The sequence below is a fragment of the Parasteatoda tepidariorum genome, chromosome 10 (assembly GCF_982258835.1).
Source record: "Parasteatoda tepidariorum strain Cologne lab strain chromosome 10, Ptep-v5.0, whole genome shotgun sequence".
NCBI lineage: Eukaryota > Metazoa > Arthropoda > Arachnida > Araneae > Theridiidae > Parasteatoda > Parasteatoda tepidariorum.
In genome coordinates this window covers 93,114,789-93,138,124 of record NC_141764.1, presented here as the reverse complement: position 1 = coordinate 93,138,124, position 23,336 = coordinate 93,114,789, and the positions used below count along the sequence as shown (strand labels likewise).

The 23,336-nt window shown below is 30.4% G+C and overlaps 1 protein-coding gene across 2 annotated transcripts in view; it reads left to right on the top strand.

Annotated features, from left to right (window-relative positions):
- The window catches only part of LOC107440570 (uncharacterized), a 471,595-nt gene that overhangs the window by 137,714 nt on the left and 310,545 nt on the right, over positions 1-23,336 (top strand). For both annotated transcript variants that reach the window (XM_087153352.1, XM_087153353.1), the window contains exon 5: positions 11,279-11,324. In XM_087153352.1, coding sequence (XP_087009478.1) covers positions 11,279-11,324 — 46 coding nt within the window. The remainder of the gene's footprint in view (positions 1-11,278; positions 11,325-23,336) is intronic.

Genomic DNA, 23,336 nt, shown 5'->3' with positions numbered 1-23,336 from the left:
TTGAATTGCTGCTATATTGAATTGCTAACTGACAATTTAAACATGAACTGGTAATTGTTTTTCGATGTAATATTTATAAAATGAGAAGAAAAAGCACTATTTGATTAGTTAAAATTAAGCGGCTTCCCCTATTTAACAAATTTTAAAATGTTAAATCTTGTTTACTATTTCAGTGGTCGATTAAAGTTTGAACTGCGTACATTAAATAATACTAAGTGGCTAGTTTTATCTTTTATTTACAAAGTATGATCTAGAACGAACGAACGAGGCACCTTGGCCAGAGGATCCCACATTTCTGAGAACCCTATAGCAATATCAGAACAAAAATTAGCAGTTGAAAAGTTATCTTGCTCAAAAAATGTTCACTTAAAAATTTTAATTTTAATGCCCCAACAAGATATTTCGCTTAGAGCTTTCCATTTCATATAATCAGGCTCTAGTTATCCAACACTTTTGTTTTGATAAAAGAATTATATCTTTTTGGTACCAGATTTAAATATAAATTTCTAAATTGAGTTTTCTAGTTCTGTTTCAACCTTTTGTTTCTTGAATTTTCCAAGATCGGCTTATCGATATTTATATGCTTCGATATGTACTGTATTCTCTGTCTGTTCTGTTACTCTTTGCTGTTCTGCAATTTTACTGTTCTGTTTTTAAGAGTTACGTTAAATTTTTTCTGAAAATAGCGCTTTACTACAAAATGTTAGTATTAATATTGTTTTTCTACATTATTCGTATTTCATTGCTCTCATAGTTCTATTCTCGCAATTAATTTTCAAGATCCTATGTAAAAAAATTGAATTCGAGTTTTTCCTCCAATTGCGTTTCGTGGTTCAATAAAACTGAGTAAAAAACAGCTTCTTTTGCTGAGAAGCATGCAGGTAAAGAAGTTACGAGAACAGTCCAGTGGTCGGACGTGAAAATACTTTTTGATTTAATTTTCTTTCAAACTGTTTTATTAGTTTTAAATTACTTATTAATTTATGTGACAAAAATTTGCATAATTACGCAATCTCAAGGTATCAAATTAACACAGGCAACAAATTTAGTTTCAGACATCAAATGCAAACTCAGAATCGAAGCTTTTCACACGTTTCCCGATTTGAGTAACAAAGAATAATCGTTTTTCGTTGTTGGAAGAATGCTGAGGTCAGACTGAAGGACAGCTCTGAGGTCAGAAGTAAAAATACTCATTGATTTATACTTAACTTTCAAATGTTCAGAGCCTTAAAATATTTGCCGGAGCACTCACAAATACACAATCTCAATCTATATCTTGGAATCTGTTTCAGACAAGAAATGCAATATGGAATTCCCCGAAAGTTGTTGCTTAAAAATTGCTCTATTTCATTTTCTTGAAACAAACCTCTTTTATTCATTTACTTTATCTATATCTTACTAGGCTACGATTCATGTCGGAAAAATATTCTTTTTATTCGATTTGGAATGATTTACTCCGTAATATTTATTTCTAAACGTTTGTTAATGTCTGTTCCGAGAAAACAAGTGTCTTAATGAAAGGAACATACAAACTGAAATGAGCACTCTTTAAGAAATATTCAAGTCCAAAGTGTAAACCAATAGTTATGTACATTGTATAAAAAAATAGCTTCATCTTTATTCTCATGAACTCATGATGTAAGAAGTATGTTATTTGCATTTCAGATATCCTTAACAAGTCTCTTATTTTGCCAGTTTATGTCGCAATTACAACAACAACGGAATATTTTGTTATGAAAATGGCGACAAAGCTGTAATTGTAGGCTTCGTTTATTCCACAGTGAAAGCAGATCATAAGATAACTTCTATATTAGGCCAGGCAAAGAAAAAATAAAAATCGAAAATTGAACAAACCCTTTCATTACTTTTCTTATCCGTGTTGCCGCCCCACAAAAGACCAATCATCCGTGACCTTGAAATTTGCCAATCTGCATGAATGATGCCCCAGAAAGGTCCCACTGAAGAATGAAGTCGATAGTGATCATCTTCGATTGATGACGTCACGTCCGCCCACTCTGCCACTGTGTGTAACACCAATTAAAGTAGTTCAATAATGATTAGTTTGGTCAAATTTTTCCTTACTCCTCTACCCCTTAATTACTAATAATAATAATTTTGTCAAAATATTTAGATAAAATCCACGGTCCCGCATATTTCGGATTGACTAAGAATTATGCTTTTAGGATAGTAATTAAAGTGATAGCTATGAAAAGTAATAATACTAGGAAATTTTTTTTCACCATTTGTTAATTACAAAACTGTGATCCAATGACATAGTAACTTGAGAGATAAAGTACTCGAAATTATGGTATTTAAGGTATATACGAAGGTGCTAAGGCGATTTAATGACTTCGTGAATTCAATCGTTCGTTTATAAATTTTTGTCAGGCAACCTGGTAGCAAAAACCTCCAGCACAGCAGAGAATAATCTTCAAATCACCTCTGACCTCAGAATTTTTTTTTCTTCTTTTAATTAATACGCTACACAGTGGAGCAAAAATCAATTTTTCGCAGTCAAAAATGGGAAAAATAAAATATTTTCTAAAATTTCTTTTGATGCTTTTTATTTTTCTTTGTACAGTTTCTAATTATAGTTAAATGCATTTTAATAAATTGTAAGTGCAATAAAAATATTAATATATAATAAGAAAGTAAACAATAAATGCAATAACATTAGAATTATTTAAATAGTATAAGTGCAATAAATCTAAAATTATGTAAATGATAAGTGCAATAAAATTAAAAATATGTAAATAATAAGTGTAATAAAATTCAGATAAAGCTAACCTAAAAAAATTATTTAATTGATTTGATTTAATTTGCTTAGATTAATTGGTATTTTAGCCAAATTAGCAAATATTAGCAGTTAATTTTGTTTGGTCTTAAAAAAAATTAGTCAAAGATAAGTAAATTACTTTCATACATACCTTGAATACGTGTATGTATTTAAAGTATGTATTTTGATTACGTCATTCTGTATAGCTTGGTATGTAACTTGATTATCTCTAGTACATAGTTTAGTATGATCTTTTGATTAGCTCTACATTGACTGTCTTATTTTTATAGATATTTCAAACTTTGTTTTTCTTTTTCTTTAAATTTACCGAGACTCGAGAATTACAAAACTTTTATCTTAATTATCTAACAGTCATTTTAACTAACAGTCATGCTAATTAACTAACCCTCATGTTAATTAACTAACAGTCGTTAACTAACACTCATTAACAAACATAAGTAAACTAACTAGTCTACGTTAAGTTTGTTTTCTTAAATATTTAAATATAATTATTAGTATAATTCATTATTTTTACATATTTAATAAATTATATAAGTATTATTAGAATTTTAGTAAATGAATTATTTCAAAAGCTTTTTTTTTCGTTAGAAATGTATACATATTAATTAAAACATTTTGCGAAAATGGTACCTTATGAAATTATTAATCATTGTGAAATCTCAACTTCTGTGTATTGTCACCCTACCAAAAGTAACTTTGAAATTAACTATCTAAAAGAAAGCAAATTAAAGTTTTTTAAATAGCAAGAGCAACACCGAACGTTTTTGGACCCGTACAATGCGATCACATGTTTTTCACCTTCACTCACTAACCCAATATTTACTCTTTGTTATTTACTCTTTGTTTAAAAACTATAGATGGCAGCACTAAGCTTTTATTAACAACATTTTTGCCTGTGCTATTTCTTCCATATTCCATTATTAAAAGCTTTTGAAATAAAATAATTGTTTTGGTCAATGCGTATAATTTAATTGCTAAAGTTATTTTTTACGTGTATGTATTTCAAATAATATTTTTTTTCGAATGAAGAAACTAAAAATTCTGTGAATCGAAACATTTGTGGCAGTACATAATAAAATCTCTCAACAGAAATAACTGTTCACACCCTCACAATATTCTCTCTAAAAGAATATTATCTTATTCGAATCTTGTCTTATTTCGAATGGAGTCTTAAATTTTCATTCTTAACAGTTTTCATGTTCAAATTTTATTGTCACTCTAGAACAGTGGTTACCAACTGGCTGTCCGCAAGCCGCATCCAGCCGGCGAAGCCTTTTTTTGTGGTCCGCGAACTAAAATATATTAGTTGTCATTTTTTTGCGGACAATTTTCGTAAAAATTCTATATGGTAAACCCATATAAAATACTTTTCTTTCGTTAAAAAAAAAAGAAAAAAAAAAAAAATTCTTCGTTTCTGTGAAATTAAACATACCAACAAAGTTAACATACCAACGGTGCAAAAAATTTTATTTCTCAGGTTTTGCATCCAAGGAAATATTTATTATTATTTGTGATTCACTACTTTTGTTTTGAACAACTTGATAAAAATCTGATAGACTTATTTAATGTTCCTCCAAACATAAAAGAATCCTATATAAAATTATGACAAAGTTGCGGCCCGCCATTTGACTGGTGTTTTTAATTGTGGCCCCCGCCCTCATGTAAGTTGGAAACCCCTGCTCTAGAATATAACTTCTAGTAGCTGTGTATTTTTTTGCTTTTTTTGATATTATTGAACGCACTATTTAGGCAACAAATTTGAAAATGGAAAATAGAAATACAAGAACCGAACGGTATATTGGTGCCGGAACGCACCGGTATGACATTCCGGTACTAGCTGGAGCTCTGTTCCAGATTTTTAATTCTTGTGTTTTTTAGAATATTGGTCGAAAACGATCCAGCACACATTAGAGATCTTAAAAATATTTAAGCGAGTAAAAAATAAGAAAAGAACACAAGAGCTATCTAACAAATCATTACTCAGGATAGCAGTACTAAAAACAGTATCTTGCACGTGTTTTTTAATAAACATTGTACAACTCCTTATTTCCTTCGTTAATCAAGTACTTTGATGTCTTCAATCCCGCCGCCTCAGTAGTGTTTTGTAGATTTATGATTGCTTTGTTGTTTCATCCTAGTTCACAAATTAATTTGATATCATAAATATGTATATTTCTTTTAGTCCCCATTCTTAACAGGAATTACATACTAAGGGTGGTTATTACAACGGAATACTGAGTAAAAATTGCTTATGTAAAGATTTCCAAATATTATACATAAATTTTTGAATTTAAAACCCGAAAATATAATACCACGAAGTAGTTTTTACTGTAAAATGTATAACGATGGGTTGAAATTGGTTCTTAGAAAATAAAACCTGAGAGGGGGAAGTAAAGTGAAAATCATTCGTAGATTCTAGTCATTGAAGATAACCAAAACTGTGAAATTCCGTCATCTAAAAAAAGTTTTAACGTAGGAAAATGAAGTACGGATTTATTGAACAACGGCAATGTTCTTCTGGCTGCTTTCTTTCTGTTTTTAATTCACTTTTCCACTATAATTAGAAACACGTTAAGGAAAACAAAGATATAAACTTCAACGAACCAATTAATTAATTAAATTAACTCTCTCATGCATATGAACCTCATATGAGAACATATATGTTTTTGTTTCATAATTTTATTCAATAGCTGTGGTGACTCAGGGGATAGAGCGCTTGCCTCCTAATGAGGTGACCCGGGTTCGATCCCAGCGATAGCTGGTCGATTTGAATTCCGCAACCGGCTCGCACTGACTACAGTGCTGACGTAAAATATCCTCAGTGGTAGACGGATCATGGTTAAAGTCCCCTTGCCGTCAGGCTAATCATGGAAGGTTTTCGTGGTTTTCCTCTCCATGTACCGCAAATGCGGTTTAGTTTCATCAAAAAGTCTTCCACGAAGGCAAATTTCTCCCAATACTTGATCCAGGAGTTCCCTTGTCTTCTGGATTGGGTTCAAAATTACAAGTAAGGCTACAGAGTTGAACATGAGTAGTCGCAAGCCCATAAAATTGGGTCGGCTGTTTAACGATGATTATATTATAATGCAATATTGCATTCAGCACTTATCGTGATCAGTATCGTCAATACCCTATATTGCTCTTAAATTTATATATTTCACTTTTCTGCAGTTATTTTAAAATTAAATACGCACATTTGCTTCGAACAGTGAACTCGCCGTAACGGCCATTCCATCTGCTATTGCTACTGGAATTTTACTGTAAATACATTCTAAAGCTAAGTTTTCTCCTTTTAAAATTTCACGCTTTGTATTTTTTCATTCATCTCTTTAAATTTTTAACATTTTTTTTAATGTAACTATCACAGCACAAGCTCTTCATTTAGTTGAACCATTACCGAAATAATAGACTATGCCTCTCTAAAATAATTTTGTATCCAATTGAAATTTCTTTTTAATGCACGTGACCTCAACAAAATCTATTTCTAATGTCATGTCTCTGGAGGCAAAAGCTGTTTATTGTGATGGGGCAACCACTAGATCTCACTGCGGGGGATCTCCCTTCGCTATTAAGAAATATGACAGTCAATTTTTCATTTCATGTCCCTTACATCATTGGTTCTACCTCCCTAACCCCCTCCTCTTCTTTAGATATAAGTCGAACTATATCCAGGTGCGATGATTTTTTTTCTTCTTTTTACAAGCTAGCTTTTTACAAGCACAAGAGATGTATTTATATTATTTTGATAAATCCGGAGTTTTTTTTTTAATCGAAATTAATGTGAAAATCTAATATTCGGAAAATGTCAACTTGCTCTGGGTGAAGGACGACATTCACATTTCTTCTTTTCTGATTGGCCGAGAGTCAACCAATCTTCATTCGCATATTCAGCGAAAAGTATCAGCATTCTACATTGAATATTGAATGAAATCAGTTTAGTTTATTATATTTGTTGCAAATTTTTTTGCGGTAAATGTCAACATTCACCACATCGTTTTGGTAAATGTCCAAAATTCAGTCATTATTATTATTATTGAAGTGAAACTTCTAATGCGACTTCCAACAAGGTTGCGTTAAACGTTTAACGCTATCATCGCAACGAGCGGCCTGTGATCCTTGCAGGAGATCTTAATGTGAATTTCTCGTTACCTGAAGCTGAAACATTATTAACCTTCCTTAAAGACAAATTTGGATTGGAAATGATAAATGGTGGGAAGGATCCAACAACCAAAGGGGGAACTACCATTGATGCAGTTTTTGCAAGAAATATTGAAAAAATAGAACTCAAACATTTCGTATCTTACTTTAGTTATCATAATCCATCTTAGTTATCTTATCATCATTAGTAAATGTTATAGATTTGGATATTTCTCCACTCGAAAATGATAATTAAAAGATGCGATCAATTGTGAATTGTAAGCAATGTTAATAAAGTTAGTCTTAAAGAAACAATATGATTTCACTAAAAATCAATTTCTACCCCTTCCTATTTTCATTTCCACATACGAAGTTTCACTTCTTCCGCGCGGAGGAACTCCACGCACTATTGTTTTCTCAAATAAAATTTGGTATAAATTAATCAATTAGATATTTTTATTATTATTATTATTATTATTATTTTAATTATTATTATTATTATTATTATTATGTATATACAAGGTGCGTAGCGTTTTTAAAAAGTGCTTAAAGGGGCTTTTTTTCATGTGTTTTTCATTATTGTTTTTCAACATTATTTTTCTTTAAAAAATAAGAATACAAAATTCCACAAAAAGAAACACTGTGAAGTGGTTACTTTATGATTTGATGAAAAAAATCATTAAACCTATGTAATGACAAGTAAATATAACCAATTAATTCTTTTATTCTCATTATGTGACCAATTATATTCTTATACCGTTTATATTATGGAGATGTGCCTGGTAGTGACTGGGCTGTTAGCATCATCACATTCATCCCCTAATCACGTGCCTGACATACTAGATATTAGAGTTCATTTATATATATTCGAATAGTAATCAGGGTAAATGATATGAAATGAAAATTTTTAATTGTAATTGAAGATATGGAGCCATGGTGGCTCAGGGGATAGAGCATTCGCCTCCCAATGAGGTGACCTAGGTCTAAATCCCAGCGGTTTCTGGTTGAGACGAATCCCGCTCCCGGCTTATGCCGGTCACATTTCTGACTGACCAAAAATTTCTTCAATGGCAGACGGATCATGGGTTAGGATCCCCTTGCCATCGGACTAACCGTAGGAGGTTTCCGTGATTCTCCTCTTCATGTAGTGCAAATGCTGGTTAGATCTATTAAAAAGTCTTTATTTGTCCCACTGCTTGATCCAGGAGTTCTCTTGTCTTCTATGTTGGATTTAAAATTACAAGGCTTATGAACATTGATAGTCATAAACTCAAAATTGGGTCTGATGTTTAGCACCGATTATGAAATAAAATATAATTAATGGCATGAAAATTGCTTTAAAAATTTACAATAAGTCACGAACTCTCGCCCCGTTAAAATGCATCAAAAAGTTCTTTGATTAAAAATGTGAAGGTGCTTTTTTCCTTTTTTAAATTTCTAAACTTCTTGGCGATAAGCTCTTTAATTTGCAAATTGCGCTGATTTGGTCTTAATTCTTGAAACGTAATAGAAGAATCAGTGAGCACCATCCAAAAAGTGAGCACCGTCCATTAAGGAAAAGCACCATCCAACGCTGGTACCAACTAGTAAATTAGAAGTTATAGTTCTTTACAAAAAGTAACATCAATATGAGTGTTCTAAATTGGTGTCATTATAATAGTCAGTTGTGAATATCGTTCAAAAGAATTAAGAAAGCGAATATATATGCTATGAAATGACGTTGTTGTCGTAGTTTGCGTAGGTTCAAAATAAGTACAACTCGTTTTTGATAGATGGCAGCACTACAACATTCTTTAGCTACCTCTTCTCTTACTTATTCACCCTTTCTTTCAAAAATATTTTTGCTCCCTGACTACTGTCTCATAATGCGACCTTCATAAAATATTTCAACGCCCTTTTAGAGATGAAAATGACTTATTAAAACGTAGCAGAAAGCCGCCCTTACACGTGTTATTATTCTATAGAGGTGGGCCTTTTTGTAAACCCTTGACCTTGCCTGCGATTTGGCTCTTAAATTTGCATTCGAACCCGGGAAAACGCCCGTGTTACGCTGCATCGAAATCAAAACTCAAGCGTATTTTTCAATTTAAAGAAATATTATACCATTTAGTTTACGAAAGGAACAGCTTTTTAATTTAATTTTAAAAGAGAATTGCAGTAATTTCTACAGTTGCTCTGTTATAATACTAATAGAATTTATTTATCGATGGTTCATAATTATAAATACATTATCTTGATAGTTGTATCGTTATCAGTTATTAAATATTTTCTATCGATAGTAAGTGGAAATTGTAACAAATTCAAGTCATTTTCATTTCTTTAGAATTAAATACAGATGACATACAAACATAACAAAATAAACATGATCTTACTCATCTTATCTGATTTTACTAAGAACATTCTTCAGTGGGGTAAAAATACTTCGAAATACCTTCCTAATGATTCTATATATTTTTAATATTTTATTTTCCTAAATTCACTGATATGTCAACAATATTTATTTAACCCTAGCCATTTTGGATTTCAGGTTAAATTTTTAATTCACACTTTCTTGATATTTTTTTGCGTTTAACAAACTTTTGATTATTTAGTAATATTAGACCGCATAATACTTTTCAAAAAAGATTTATTAAGTTAGGAAAAATAGCTCTCCATAACTTTTAGAACTTTTATTCATTTTTCCTCCAAATTTTAAAATAATTCGTTTAGTGGTATTGAGTAAGTAATTGAAAACTACAAGCTTCTTAATTTTTAGATTTTTTAAAATCTAATTTTATTACATTTTAAACTGATATGAAAACCGATTTGGATGATACTAAAAATTTCTTTTAACGTTAATTGCTTAAAAACAAGGTTACTTATCAAAAAACTAAAAACAAGCAGCCATATTTAATTACCTTCAAAATTGTATTGGCATAATTTTGCGACAAAAAATTAATAAAGAATTTAAACTACCACAAGCTTTTACATCTCAAATTGGGATTGAGTAGCGGTTTTACATTTTACATGCATGGGAAGATACTGTCAAATAGAGTAAACATTCAGTATCAGTTTACTTGTGAAAATCGAATAAAAAGGATTAAAAACGTATTTAGAACTTTCCCTCCTCCTCTCCACCACTTCGACAGTTTCATTCGGGTGAGAAAAACGTCTAAAAAACAAAGCAAAAAAACTCTGTCTTTTAACTGTAAGTAATCTTACTGCATCAGGACATCTTTCATAGCATCAGAATGTCACCATTTTGCTAAAGTTCTGTTTGCGCAATGGGTTCAGTGTTTGCAGTAAACTGTAATTACGCATGAATTTTTGGTAGGTACTTGATTTACGTCGCACTAGAGCTGCACAATGGGCTATTGGCGACGGTCTGGGAAACATCCCGGAGGATGATCCGAAGACATGCCATCGCAATTGCCAATACTCTGCAGAGGAGATGTCTTTCCTGCTTTTGTAGCCGGGTGACCTGCGCGCGAACTCGAGTACCTTGAGGTAGATCAGTTTGACGAAGACCGATACCGCGCACCTTCTGTCCCTACGCAGGCTGATTAAAGTGATCACCCACCGGCTGATTGACAGCAGTAAGTGTTACTTGACTTCGGTGTTCTACTGGTAACCGTGTCTTTATCGTCAGTCCACAGCGGGACATAAATTTTTGGAACTAATAAAGAAGAAAATAAAATTGAATAAGTCCGATAGGATAAAGAAAAAATAATAATAACAATTCTGAATTTCCAACAACAATCACCACATTGATCTAATACTGTTTAGTAAATAATATGCTGCGCATAGTGAATTTTATTGCTTAGTGTATAATATGCTGTGTGTAGTGAATTTTAAATGATAGTGATTAGTGGATGGTATGCTATGTTTAGTGAACATATAATGTGTGTAGTAAATAATATGCTAATAACTGAATTTGGTGAATAATATTTTATCACTGTTGGGAGTTTGGATGAATTTCATATTGAATTTTGTACATCTCTGTCCAAGGTCTTTTTTGTTAATAGGAAATCAACAAAAAATGTCACTAAAAAAAAGCAACAGTTTTGTGAACAGTTTGTGTTGTGGTCTCATTTTATGATATTTGAAAAATTTGCCCAACCATGCATTGAAGGAATGCCTAAAAATGCCAAAGATTGGAATAATTCAAAAAATTCGATAAATTTCATCGAAATGGAAAAATTTTGCTAAATCAGCTAAATTTTAAATTAATGAAAGAACTTCGAAAAATACAGTTATTTATCTTGAGTTTGGAGCTGCCTTGAGACATTAAACTTTATTTTCAGTTTAAATTCAATTTTGCTGTTCGATTTCTTAACAATAATTTTTCTTCTTCTTTCTTTTCAGTTAAATGTAGCTGTAGAGGAATGGGAAACGTACGAAACCAAAGTCGGTAAGAATCTTAATTTTTCTCCTCTTTAATACTGAATGCTAATGAAGATTATGTAAATTGCAGACACATTGTCATAAAAAAAATTTCTACCTCTTTTTCAATTTCTGTACAGAAAGTAATATAAATAAATGCTCATATGCCGTATTAGCAATAATCCATATAACAGTACATTTTATATTTTATTTTATTTTATAACTGTCGTTGAACAGCCAACCCAATTTTTGGGTTTACGACTACTAATGTTCAACTACGTAGCCTTTTAATTTTGAACCCAATCCTGAAGACAAGGGAATTCCTTTATCAGGTAGTGGGAGAAATTTGTCTTCGTTGAGGACTTTTCGAAGGAACTAACCCGCATTTGCGTTACATGGAGAAGACCACGAGAACCTCCCTCGGTTAGCCTGACGGCAGGGGGTCTCTAACCCATGATCCGTCTACCACTGAGGATATTTCACGGCGGTACTGTGATCGGTGCAAGCCGGAATCCGGATTCGTATCGACCAGCCATCGCTGGGATTCGAACGCGGTTCACCTCATTGGAAGGCGAACGCTCTAACCCCTGAGCCACTACGGCACGAAAATTACGCACCCATTGTACTACTGTAAAAATCACAGGATATCAGATTCTTTGTTCTGAAAATTTTACTGTAAAATGTACGACGCCCAAAGTACTTTTAAAGTTGATCTTAAATTTTTTTAGAGTGCACTGTAAAAATTTCAGAAAAATTTTCTTAAAAAAAATTCGATTATTTTTTAATTTTATTGATTCGAACCCGGTTCATCTCATTTGAAGGAGAACGCTCTATCCCCTGAGCCATCGCGGCTCATACTATAGTACATTGGCAAATTTGTAATATGCTTTTGAGAAAAACATGTTTACCTTTTATGAACCAATGAAATAGAGTCATGGTGGCTCAGGGCTAATCGTGGATTTCCTCTCCATGTAGCGCAAATGCGGGTTAGTTCCATCTAAAAATCAGCCATGAAGGCTAGTTTTTCCGAAAGCTTGATCCAGGAGTTCCCTTGTCTTCTGCCATTGGGTTCAATATCACAGGGCTGCGGAGTTGAGTAGTCCTGATTCGTATATTCAGGATTCGGCTGTTCAACGGCGGTAATAAAATAAAGTTTAAAAAAAAATAGAAAAATACATGATTCATTATTCTAAACGTGTATCTATTTCTTTCAAAATACTCAGATTTTTTTAGAACAGTTTTAGAAGTGAATTTTACCTCATAAAAAAACATAGTAAAAGTAAATTATTATGGTAGAAAATTTTTATTTTTTTAAAAATTAGGATATAATTCTTAATTTTTGGGAAATGTGTATTAAAATTTAAATTTTAATGCATATTTCCCAAAATAATATTTAATAAATGTATTAATATTGAATTACAAATTTCATTACAATTTCATTTAAATAAATATATTAAATAAGCATTAAAAGTATAAAAATTTTAACTTGACATGGAAAATATTAGCATTTCCAAGATTTCCAATCTTTTTGCGAAAAACTGTTTTACTTTTTACTAATTTTGTTGTTGGACTAACATTATTAGAAAAATATAATAAAATACATAAATAAATATTTTATATATAATTTATTTCTTTGAATGTATAAATGATTTTTGAAAATAACAGTGTTAGGAAAATGCCTTTTTAAATATTTTTAAAATTTCAATAGACAGTTAAAAAAATATTTAACGCTTTAAAAGAATGTCAAATAATACTTAGCCAAACAAATTAAATAACGCGGAAGTGAGCTTTTCAAAAGCAATTCACGAAATCTAAAAACTCGATTTACTGCTATTGAATAACTCCAGTTATTAGTTATTCATCTTGCGTATAAAACGGAAGAGCCATTGAAATTTTAAATAAATAACTATTGAGCAAAAATCGAATAATATGATCACGATACATTAAAAAACCTTCCTTCTTTGCTTATGATATGACTAAAACCGTATGTAACGAAAATGAAACTGAAAAAACGGAATAAATAAAAAAGAACGGAATAAATGCAAAGAACTCATCCACGAAAAGAAACGAAAGGGTAGTTCAATTCAATGAAAAATCTTACAAAATAATTTTTATTTATTTATTTCTCTTTTATTACCAGAAAGCCGTTCTCTATTCTTCCTTAATTTAATTGCGCTATTTAAATTCCATGTTAAGGAGTAAATGTAAATGCTTATTTCACGTGCGCTGAAAGCAGTGAATTCAAAGCAATAACTGCTTTCAATATAATTTACTACACATTTTCTATTTAATTCCTCATTCAATGCAACGGAAATTTCCTTCCTTTTCCGAAACATTAATAAGTTTTTTTTTTTATTTCTTTAATATTTCTTTTATTCTAACATGCATTACGATAGATCATCTTACAAGGACATAAGAGCATTTAAAGGGTATTATAAGACGTTTCAAAAAAATATCGCCAAATTAAACTAACTGTCTCTTGAGTATTTCAAAGGTCACAGATGAGGAATCACGCCCTGCGTTTTTAAAGCAACAGTTAAATAAGCATTGTTTTGGGAAAGTAAAATAATAAAAAAAAAGCTGGCTAATTTACGCAAGTTATTTTCCGCACTTATTTCCGAGAATGTGGCTATTAAATATGGTTTTATTGGGGTTTTTTTTCTTTTTTTTTTAATATTTCGCAATAGGGAAGATCTCTTCGCGGTTGTAGCATCATCTTATAGCTAATAGTTACCGTTAATAGACCGTTTTCACCAAAAATAACATTTCGTGCAGACAAAAAAAATTTTTTATCTAGATTTCGGGTTGTTAAATTAGTAGCATTCATTTAATTGATCATTTAATAAAAATAATAATTATTGTTATTGTTATTAATATTAATTCGTTTTATTTTCTATACAGCGTGTTCAATCCGGCGAAAGAGTACCCGATTCCAAAATTTAACAGCTATCAAATACCTGGGAATAATAAAAAAAAGATAGATAGTTTATTGATATTTTAATATTAGTAATTAATAGTTTACCTAACAATTAATTGACAATGTCATTAATGTAATTATTTTGTATTATTAATATTAATTCGTTTTATTTCTATACAGCGTGTTCAATCCGGCGAAAGAGTACCCGATTCCAAAATTTAACAATTATCAAATACCTGGGAATAATAAAAAAAAAAAGATAGATAGTTTATTGATATTTTAATATTAATAATTTACCTAACAATTAATTGACAATGTCATTAATGTAATTATTTTGTATTATTAATATTAATTCCTTTTATTTCTACACAGCCTGTTCAATCCGGTGAAAGAGTACCCGATTCCAAAATTAAAAAAGATAGATAGTTTATTGATTTTTTAATATTAATAGTTAATAATTTACTTAGCAATTAATTAACAATGTAATTAATAATTAATTAGTAAAATTAATAATTAAATAACAATTTACGTTAATAATTAATAATTTAAGTTTTCGAACTTAGTTAAATAAGCTACTAACAAATGGAATTAAATACGTTACACGGGGCTCTAAACTTAAATAAAAGAAAACACAGTACGTCTGGCAAAAGTTTTGAAGAGGGACATTACGCCCGCAGTATCATCTTGAGTTAATTTTTGTAGCCCTGCACAGCGCTATCAATTACAAATTTTGCTTCTGTTGCAGCTCTATACAACGTGCAGCAATTTTCACAACTAAATAGCCAATTTTGAAAATTATTTATAAAACTATCTTCACTATTACTACATGGTTTATTTTTATTTTTAATCTCCAGTTGTTTCGAAATTAATGGAACACTCTATATTTAAGAAATGGAAGCATGTAGCTGAATGAGCCAAGGTTAATAAAATGTGAAACTTTTTTCTATTTTTTATGCGCCTTTAGATTTTGTACCAACTATTGTAGCAAATTCATTTCAATACTCGTTGTACTCACTCAAAATCGTAGAGAACTCAAAAGTATAAGTCGCTAAGTTGATAGTTGCGTTTAATTTGCATATGTGGGGGATTCTTTTGTAATTTTTTATTTACTGAATTGTATCGCTATTTTTGAGTGCCATCTTATTTATTAGTACAAATGTGTATCATCTTACACTGATTAGTACAAAGGTATAAACTTCCTGGAATTTATATCACAAAATTAATTATTAGTCTCAAGAAATAAAAAATGATGTAATTGAGACTTAAATGATTTGATATACATGGAGAATTAATTCTTAATGACAATACCTATAAAACAAACCTGATTATAGAGAAATTGCAGTTTTTTGATTATATATTTTTTTCCATGACTAAAAATTGTCTTTTTATGCTGTGACTAACAAAAGTTTGAAATTATGAACAGACTACTATTACTCCCAATTTCCTCTGACTATTACTGCTTATAAAACAAACCCGATTATAGAGCAATTACAATTTTTTGATTAGACATCTTTTTTTTTCATCACTAAAAATTGTCTTTTTATGCTGTAACTAACAAAAGTTGAAATTATAAACAGACTATTTATAAATTAGAATTAGAAATTGAAAGTTATGTTTGCAAATTCGAAATAATATTTTTATCTTTGCTGCATAAGTATTACTGATAAACAAAATTTATGATGAATCAAAATCGAATAGCTTTATAATAAATTTAAAGAGCAACCATTTATCTTCTAATTTAAATGAAAATGAAAAATATTACGACTAAAATATAATAACGGAGAGAAAGAGAAAGAGTGAGTGAGAGAGAAAAAAGTACAGTCGCAATACCTTCTCTAGAAGGTTTTCACTAACATCATGAATACTGAACTATTTTGTGGTTTTTACCACAGAATGCAAATAGACAGGCATTCGCTTAAGGAAAGCCTTTCTGTCACAAAATGCAAAAGCTGAGTCTCTGATTTGATTTGAAAAGCTTTCAGAAAAATTTATTTCAATTCCTTTTTCTGACACTAAATTTACACATGCTGTTATTTTTGGACAACCACTTTTAAGTTGCCAAGTTTTGAACTCCTTTCTTCAAAACGCAAAAAAATAATGATAAAATATCTTAAATTAAAAATATTCTGAGTCGAAACTTTATTTTAAACAACACAGCCGCATTTAAGCATTTATTACGTTTGCAAACAGTTATATCCATTTTTATTGCTACTTACTTTCAGTTTGTAATTAGGGTAAACTATCCAGTGAAGGAACACTTAAGCTTCGCTTGCCTTTTAAAAAATCATATTAATTTCAAAATTCGTAATTTTAGTTAAATGACAGTGTCAACATATTTGTTACTAATTGCAAATTATGTAAAAAAAAAAATTGTAGAGAACTTACTGAATATTGTTTTAAAGTTTTAGAGGTTCAAATAACAAGTAGTAAGAAGACCAAGTGAAGGAACACAAAATTTCCCAGTGAAGGAACACTTAATTTTGGTTATTTTTTAATGTTCTTTATGAATTTATAAGTCATACAAATATTTAAAAACAAGCCTATTCTTGAAATTATAGCATATAAATACTTAGAAAATGTTAACTTTTTGTTGTAATCATGAATTGAAAATTAAAGTGTCAACATATTAGCACACACTGTTCATTCACTGGGAAATCTATGCCCAGTAAAGGAACATGCCTGTTCCCTCACTGGTTAGATGTTGTTTTTCGTATTTTTAACATACTTTTGATGCTGAACATCACTATAGGTACAAGAAAATCAAAGTTTATCTTTTATTTTCATTAACTTAGAAGAAAGCCCAGAAAAGGAACACTTGTTCTTTCACTGGTTTTTCATCGTTTGGTGATCCAGTGAATAAACACCCCCTTATCTCAGTACTTTATTATGCTATGATGCTTAAAAAAAAAAAAAAACGTAACTTCAATAACTGTATTTTGAATTCTCTTTTTCACGTTGAGAAAAATAAAACTATTACATGCAATTAATTCCTCTTCAAACATATAAATACAAACACTCACCTTATAATTTTTTCAACGAAACTAGGTGTTGCAGAGATAATAACAAATTCAAAATTTTTTCCAGAGAAGTCTATTTGACCAGGTAATCCAAAACATTGCTACATGACTTCCTATTGTTTGGCAGTAAGCTATTGTTACCCATCAATCTAAAGAAAAACTTTCAAATTCTTATTTTTAATCAATATATATGAAATGTTCCTTCACTGGGTAGTGTTTCTTCACTGGTTAGTTTACCCTATATACAAAATAATGATTTATCTATTTGAATATATTTTGAAAGAAATCTTTTTTAGTGGAAGATTTTTCAAGAACCGCGAGTGATTCCATGATGTATCTAAAACCGTTAAATTTAGTTAGCTACTGAGAAGGCAAGTACCTGATTAGTCACTTACAAGATAGTTCCAACAAAAAGTTCTCCATCAGGGCTAGTTCGTCCCAATGCCTGATTCAGGAGTTCCCTTGTCTTCAGGTTTGGGTTCAAAATTACAAGGGTACGGAGTTGAACATTGATAGTCGTAAGCACAGAATCGGGTACACTGTTCAACGCCGGTTAAAAAATGAAATCAAATAATTAAAAACTAAAAAAGAAAAAAAAATTTTTTTTATAAGTAATTTTTTGCAGACTCTTTGTTTGCAGGATGAAATGCAACTGGGCAACGTATTCAAAGCAGAAGTTTTAATTTTTGATCAATTTTAACTTGATACAAACTTCGTTATCAACAAAGTAAATTTTATATGCTATTTCCTAACGTGAAAAAGTGTTTATAAAAATATTCAGCTCGATTGCCAATTGACGCTTCTTTAATTTTCTTTCAAAGTTCTATGTTAATTTTATAAAATGAGATTGAAGATAAAATTAATCTTTCATTTTTTTCAGCAAAAAAAATAATATAAGAGAGGAATGTAACGGGGCAGGGATAGCCTGGTCGGTAGGGAGCTGGGCCCATATCCGAGAGTTCGTGGGTTCGAACCCCGCCGGCCGATGACTCCTCGAGTGACTGATGCACGTCCATGTTCCCATAACCTCTGGGGGTACTGGATTGGAGATCAATCGTTCTCTGATTGAGGTCTAAATTACAATCTGTGGATGAATGAATGAATGGATGTATGAATGGGTCCGTGCTATAAACGAGTGTGACGTATGGTGTGGCAGAAGTCGAATTCTTGGCCATAGATGGCGCCACTGGAAAACAAGAACAATCGCACACCTCTGGCTGAACGGGCATAAGTGAACAACAACAGGAATGTAACGGAAGAAGTTTCCTTGTAACATATTAGCCAAATTAGAAGCATCAGCTTTAGCAAATACAGCAACAGTATGAAGCTGTTAACAAACTACAATCTTAAATTCTATAAGTTAATGACTTGATTGAAAAATAATTAAAATTTAAGTATAAAACTATCTTCTTCAGCTAAGCTTTTAAATTATGTCAGAATTTTAGAATATACGTATTAATTTTAAAATGCTTCTCAAATATTACAAATATATAAAAAATAATATATATAATTGATAAATGTAAATCGATAAAACATTCACCATAAAGAAAGAAGAAGAAGAAAAAAAAAAAAAAAACACAAAAAACGCCACATGAGAGGTGATACTGAGTAAATAACAACATAAAAAAGTGAATCTTTCTTTCAGAGCGACCTGCAAACATTCGACAGGTATCATGACCTCTAAATGCGATAAAGGTCATAGAGTATGCCACTCATTGATGCTACTAATTAGAAACTAAATCCGGTTTCTTATCTTTAAAAATCATCTGCTGTCTCTGTGGTGTCGAACAAACAGTTGGCAAAGAGTTCGCCTTCGATTTGTAATGTGATAAATAAATGTGTGGACCTAACACCTATTTTTTTCTCTCAAGAAACATCGCTTACAGTGAAGGAAAAAAAATCAATTCCAGAAAATATTTTTAAATTTTATAATCGTTCACTTTGATTCAATTTTTTTAATATAATGCCGCGAACTGGCTATTTAAGTATAAAGTATAATTTTATTAAGCATTCAAATTTAAGCTAAAGTGAGATCCTATTTTCTTATGTAATTGATGAACTCATAATACTGAGGTTTTTTTTTTAGGTGAAAATGGATCTAAAGTACTTTTAAACGCTCTCTTCATATAGTAAAGTGATTCTATTTCCTCTGTGTTTGGAAATTATGTTTACGGAATTTCCTTACTTATTAAGCAGATAATTATATTTTTGTACATATTTTGTTTCATTTTATTCATTAAAAAGTGTTCTATCGAACTTAAGTTACCAGACTCAAAATGTAATGGTTTAAAAACCTTTTCAAAGTTCAAGTTTTAAAAAATAATTAAAAAATTAAAATTTGATAAATTTGGTTAGTTTAATGGAACGCATTTCAGTACATAAAATTAAACAGAAAAATATTCATAAGTATTAATTATTTATTTTGTTAGTTAGGAAATTACGTTTATATATAATTCTCCGAAGCGTTAACAAAGGGGAAATAAAATCATTTTCTGCCTTAAAATCATTATCAATGGGAAAATTTGTTAAGTTGTTATTTTATGGGTACTGTAACGTATCAAGCTATATTAAGAAACAATTCTTTGTTTTATTAAAAAAAAACATTTATTTCACACCACAACAAATACAGTAACAAATTTAAAGTACCCGCAACGGGATAGTTACATCTTATAAAACAAACTAGAAAAAGTGCCCCTAACGGGATATATGAAAATTCACCCGTAACGGGATAGATAAAATATTATAAAACAATCTAGAAAAATCCGTAACAGAATATACATAATCTTATAAAACAACTAGAAAATCCAGTAACAGGTCAAAAGAGAACTTATATTCGAAAACAAAACTAATCTCTAAATAATCCGTCAACTCTGTTGTTCTAAAAAGGTCTTCTAATTTTATCGTCTGCTTTTATTTTAAAGTTTATCTCTTTATGTGTTTATTTTATTTTATTCATGCTTCTGCTAGCCCGTTATTTTTCAATATTTTTACTTTTATTCATGTTTTGGCGAACCAATTATTTTTTAAATATTTTTAGGCTTTATTGTACCAAGTTTGAAAAGTTGATTTTTAAAGTTGGAACGGGGGAGGAGGGGAATTGTATATTTATATCTCGAAGAAATGAATGAAAGATAATTTTTTGTTACATATTGAGTAATAATTGCCAAATTATTTAAATATATTTTTGTTAGAATGGAAGCTAAATAAGGTGGTCTTGATCAGCTACGTGAGGCTATCGCTCTTTTCCTTCCAATAAAACCTGTCTTAAACACAAAAGCCGGAAAAATATCGCAGACGATCATTACTAACTAAAAAGGTGAATGTTACCCCTCGACTAATGCAAATGATAAAATGTTCTTTCCGTCATTTTTTTTTCGCAAACAATAAAAAAAGAATAAAATAAACTGTAATTGGCAACGGTAAAAGATGGAAAAAATAGATGGAGAATCTAAAATATCCCCCTCCCCCTATTGTACTTTTTTTTCTTTCCATTTTAACCGCAACTGTACTCCGCTTTTATTTGTTCATCTGCGTAATATCGTAGTAATTCTTTGACATAATGACGTCCATTCCATACAGGGCAGTTAGTCACTTGTTCATTTTTTTTCTTTTTGAGCATTTTGACGGGGGAAAGTGGATAAGGGACTAGATGAATATACAAAAATTGGCCTCAGGGTATTCGTCCGGCCTTTACGGATCACCGCTTGTCATGTTAGAGAGCGGAAGAAATTATTTCTGACGGTCAGCTTTTAGTTTAGACACAACTTTGATTTCTGTGGAGAGTGCATTAGGGATGCCTAATGAAAGTGCCAAATCGGGACAATAGTGCCAAACAAGGCGATAGATGGAAAGAGAGATTTGGCGAGCAAAATTTTGTTTTTTTGACCTTGAACTTCGAGAGGTGGTCACGAGTGTGAAATTAATTGGATATCACTTTTTTCTGATCATTAAAATGCATATTATTTGTTTTTCGATTTCGCTGCGTCGTATATTTGTATTTCGGGGAACTGTGTAATTTGAAAGATGAATCGAATTTTCCTCGAAAATATTATCCAAAAATGAAACATTTCGCTGAGTGTCTTGTTCATTTTTAGCATTTTCGTTCCAATTAAACTTGGTAGGGGAAAAAATCCATTTCTAAAGAAATGGAACCAAAGTAAGAATGATTTAAACGTTTATTCTGATAAAACTAAAAAGATAATAAAATCATTTTATTTATTTTATTTTATTTTAAAATCAATCATTTAAAATCAATATATTTATTTTATTCTATTTTATTTATTTATTTATTATTTGTTTTCATAAAAAAGTAATTGAAATAAGCAATTGCAATTTGAACAAAGCTAAAATTATTTTGAATGAATGTTTTTTGAGTCCAATGATGATTTCTCATTGTCCATTATATATATATTTTTTAATTTCATTATTTACTCAACAAAATAAACATCTGTAGGGAAAAATAAGCTTTAGTAGCAAAAAACAGATTGATTATTTGGTATAAAATACCTACTGATGTCCGAAAAATGATTAAAAATGCAGTTTTGTTGACTTGATGATAACAATTAGTATACCTTTAAACAAAAAAGACAATGAAAATTATTAGATGTTAAACTTTTTTATATTTATTTATTTATTTATTTTTTTTTTTTGTTACACTAACCTAGTCACCTCAGCTTTAAGCACTCCCTTTTTTTTATTTATTTATTTTATTTCATTGTTTATCTTAATAAGAATAGATACTTTGATCAAATTTAAAACATATTTTTTTAATATAGACTAATATAGGCGTGCTATTGTTAGGGGTGGTCTAGCTTTTTTGGTTTTTGCCCCCAAAAACTTACAACTAACTAACATCTTATTTGGTCAAAACCCTACATTAAACTACAGAATACTATGTTTCCATAAGTTAATTATGATCAAACTATTATAAATTATATAAAATGTATCATTTGTAAGAGGAATACCCATGTATTGCAAGTTGTAGGGTTAATAAACTTTAATGTATCCTTTTAATACAGTTTTACGAACGACTCCCACATTGTTATATCCTTTTTTACCAACAAAGTAACAGAAAGAGTCACCTAAATTTTTTCACACAATAACAGAAATCAAAATAAATATAATATTAATATTTTATTCACAGCAAATTAGCATATATTTCGTTTCAATACTTTTTAAATTCTCTTTGTCAGTTAAAAATAGTAATTCCGCCTACATTGGCATCCTGTTCTAGCGCTATAAACATCGCACAGTACTCTTTATTCGTACGAAACTCGCTAATCGAAGTTTTATTTTTTTTTTTTAAATCCTCATTTTGCATTCTTCTTTTGCGAAACAAATCCAGCCCCAAAATAAAGAGTTTCGTTACTTAGCACATCAATTCCACCCTTTTAGTGCTGATGATCTTCATTATGGTAATCTTAACTCCATCCACGCCCGTTCTCCAACTGTGTCACTAGACGGACAGTTACAATCAAAGTGTGGGCGGGAGCATCATCGTCCTCCAATCTAGTCAAGAATTTTAAGCCCGACACCCAAAATCCTTGCATTGTTACTTTGTCATCAGGTGCAACGTTGGGTAACATCTCTCGTTTTTGGGTGGTTACAGATTAACGCAGTTTTGAAATGTCTTCGGTAAAAAAATTCAAGTTCTTGGTAATGAATGGGGTTATCTACACCAAGTAATTTCCTCTTTTTTTTTGTAAATTCTGTGGGTGTTGTGAGAAGGTCCAATCAATTGTTTGTTTGCTCTGTTTGTTTAGTAATTTTACAAGCGTCTTTTATTTATATGTAAGTTTGAGTAGGAAGAAATTGTTTTATTTATTTATTTACATTTCTTCAAAGATATGTTTTTTTTTTATTATCGTTATTTTAACTGCAAATATTTATCCCTTTAAATTGAATGGATTCTTTGAACACGTAATTTGAATTATGTTTGAAGGTAGTGTTTATTTTTCAATGATAAAATAAAATAAAAAGTTTAAGAATTCCGTTTTTCAAATGGATGAAAAATGAGAAAATATGATTCTATTTTTTTTTCACATCTAAACGAATATTAAATATATTTATCCCTTTAAATTGAATGGATTCTTTGAACACGTAATCT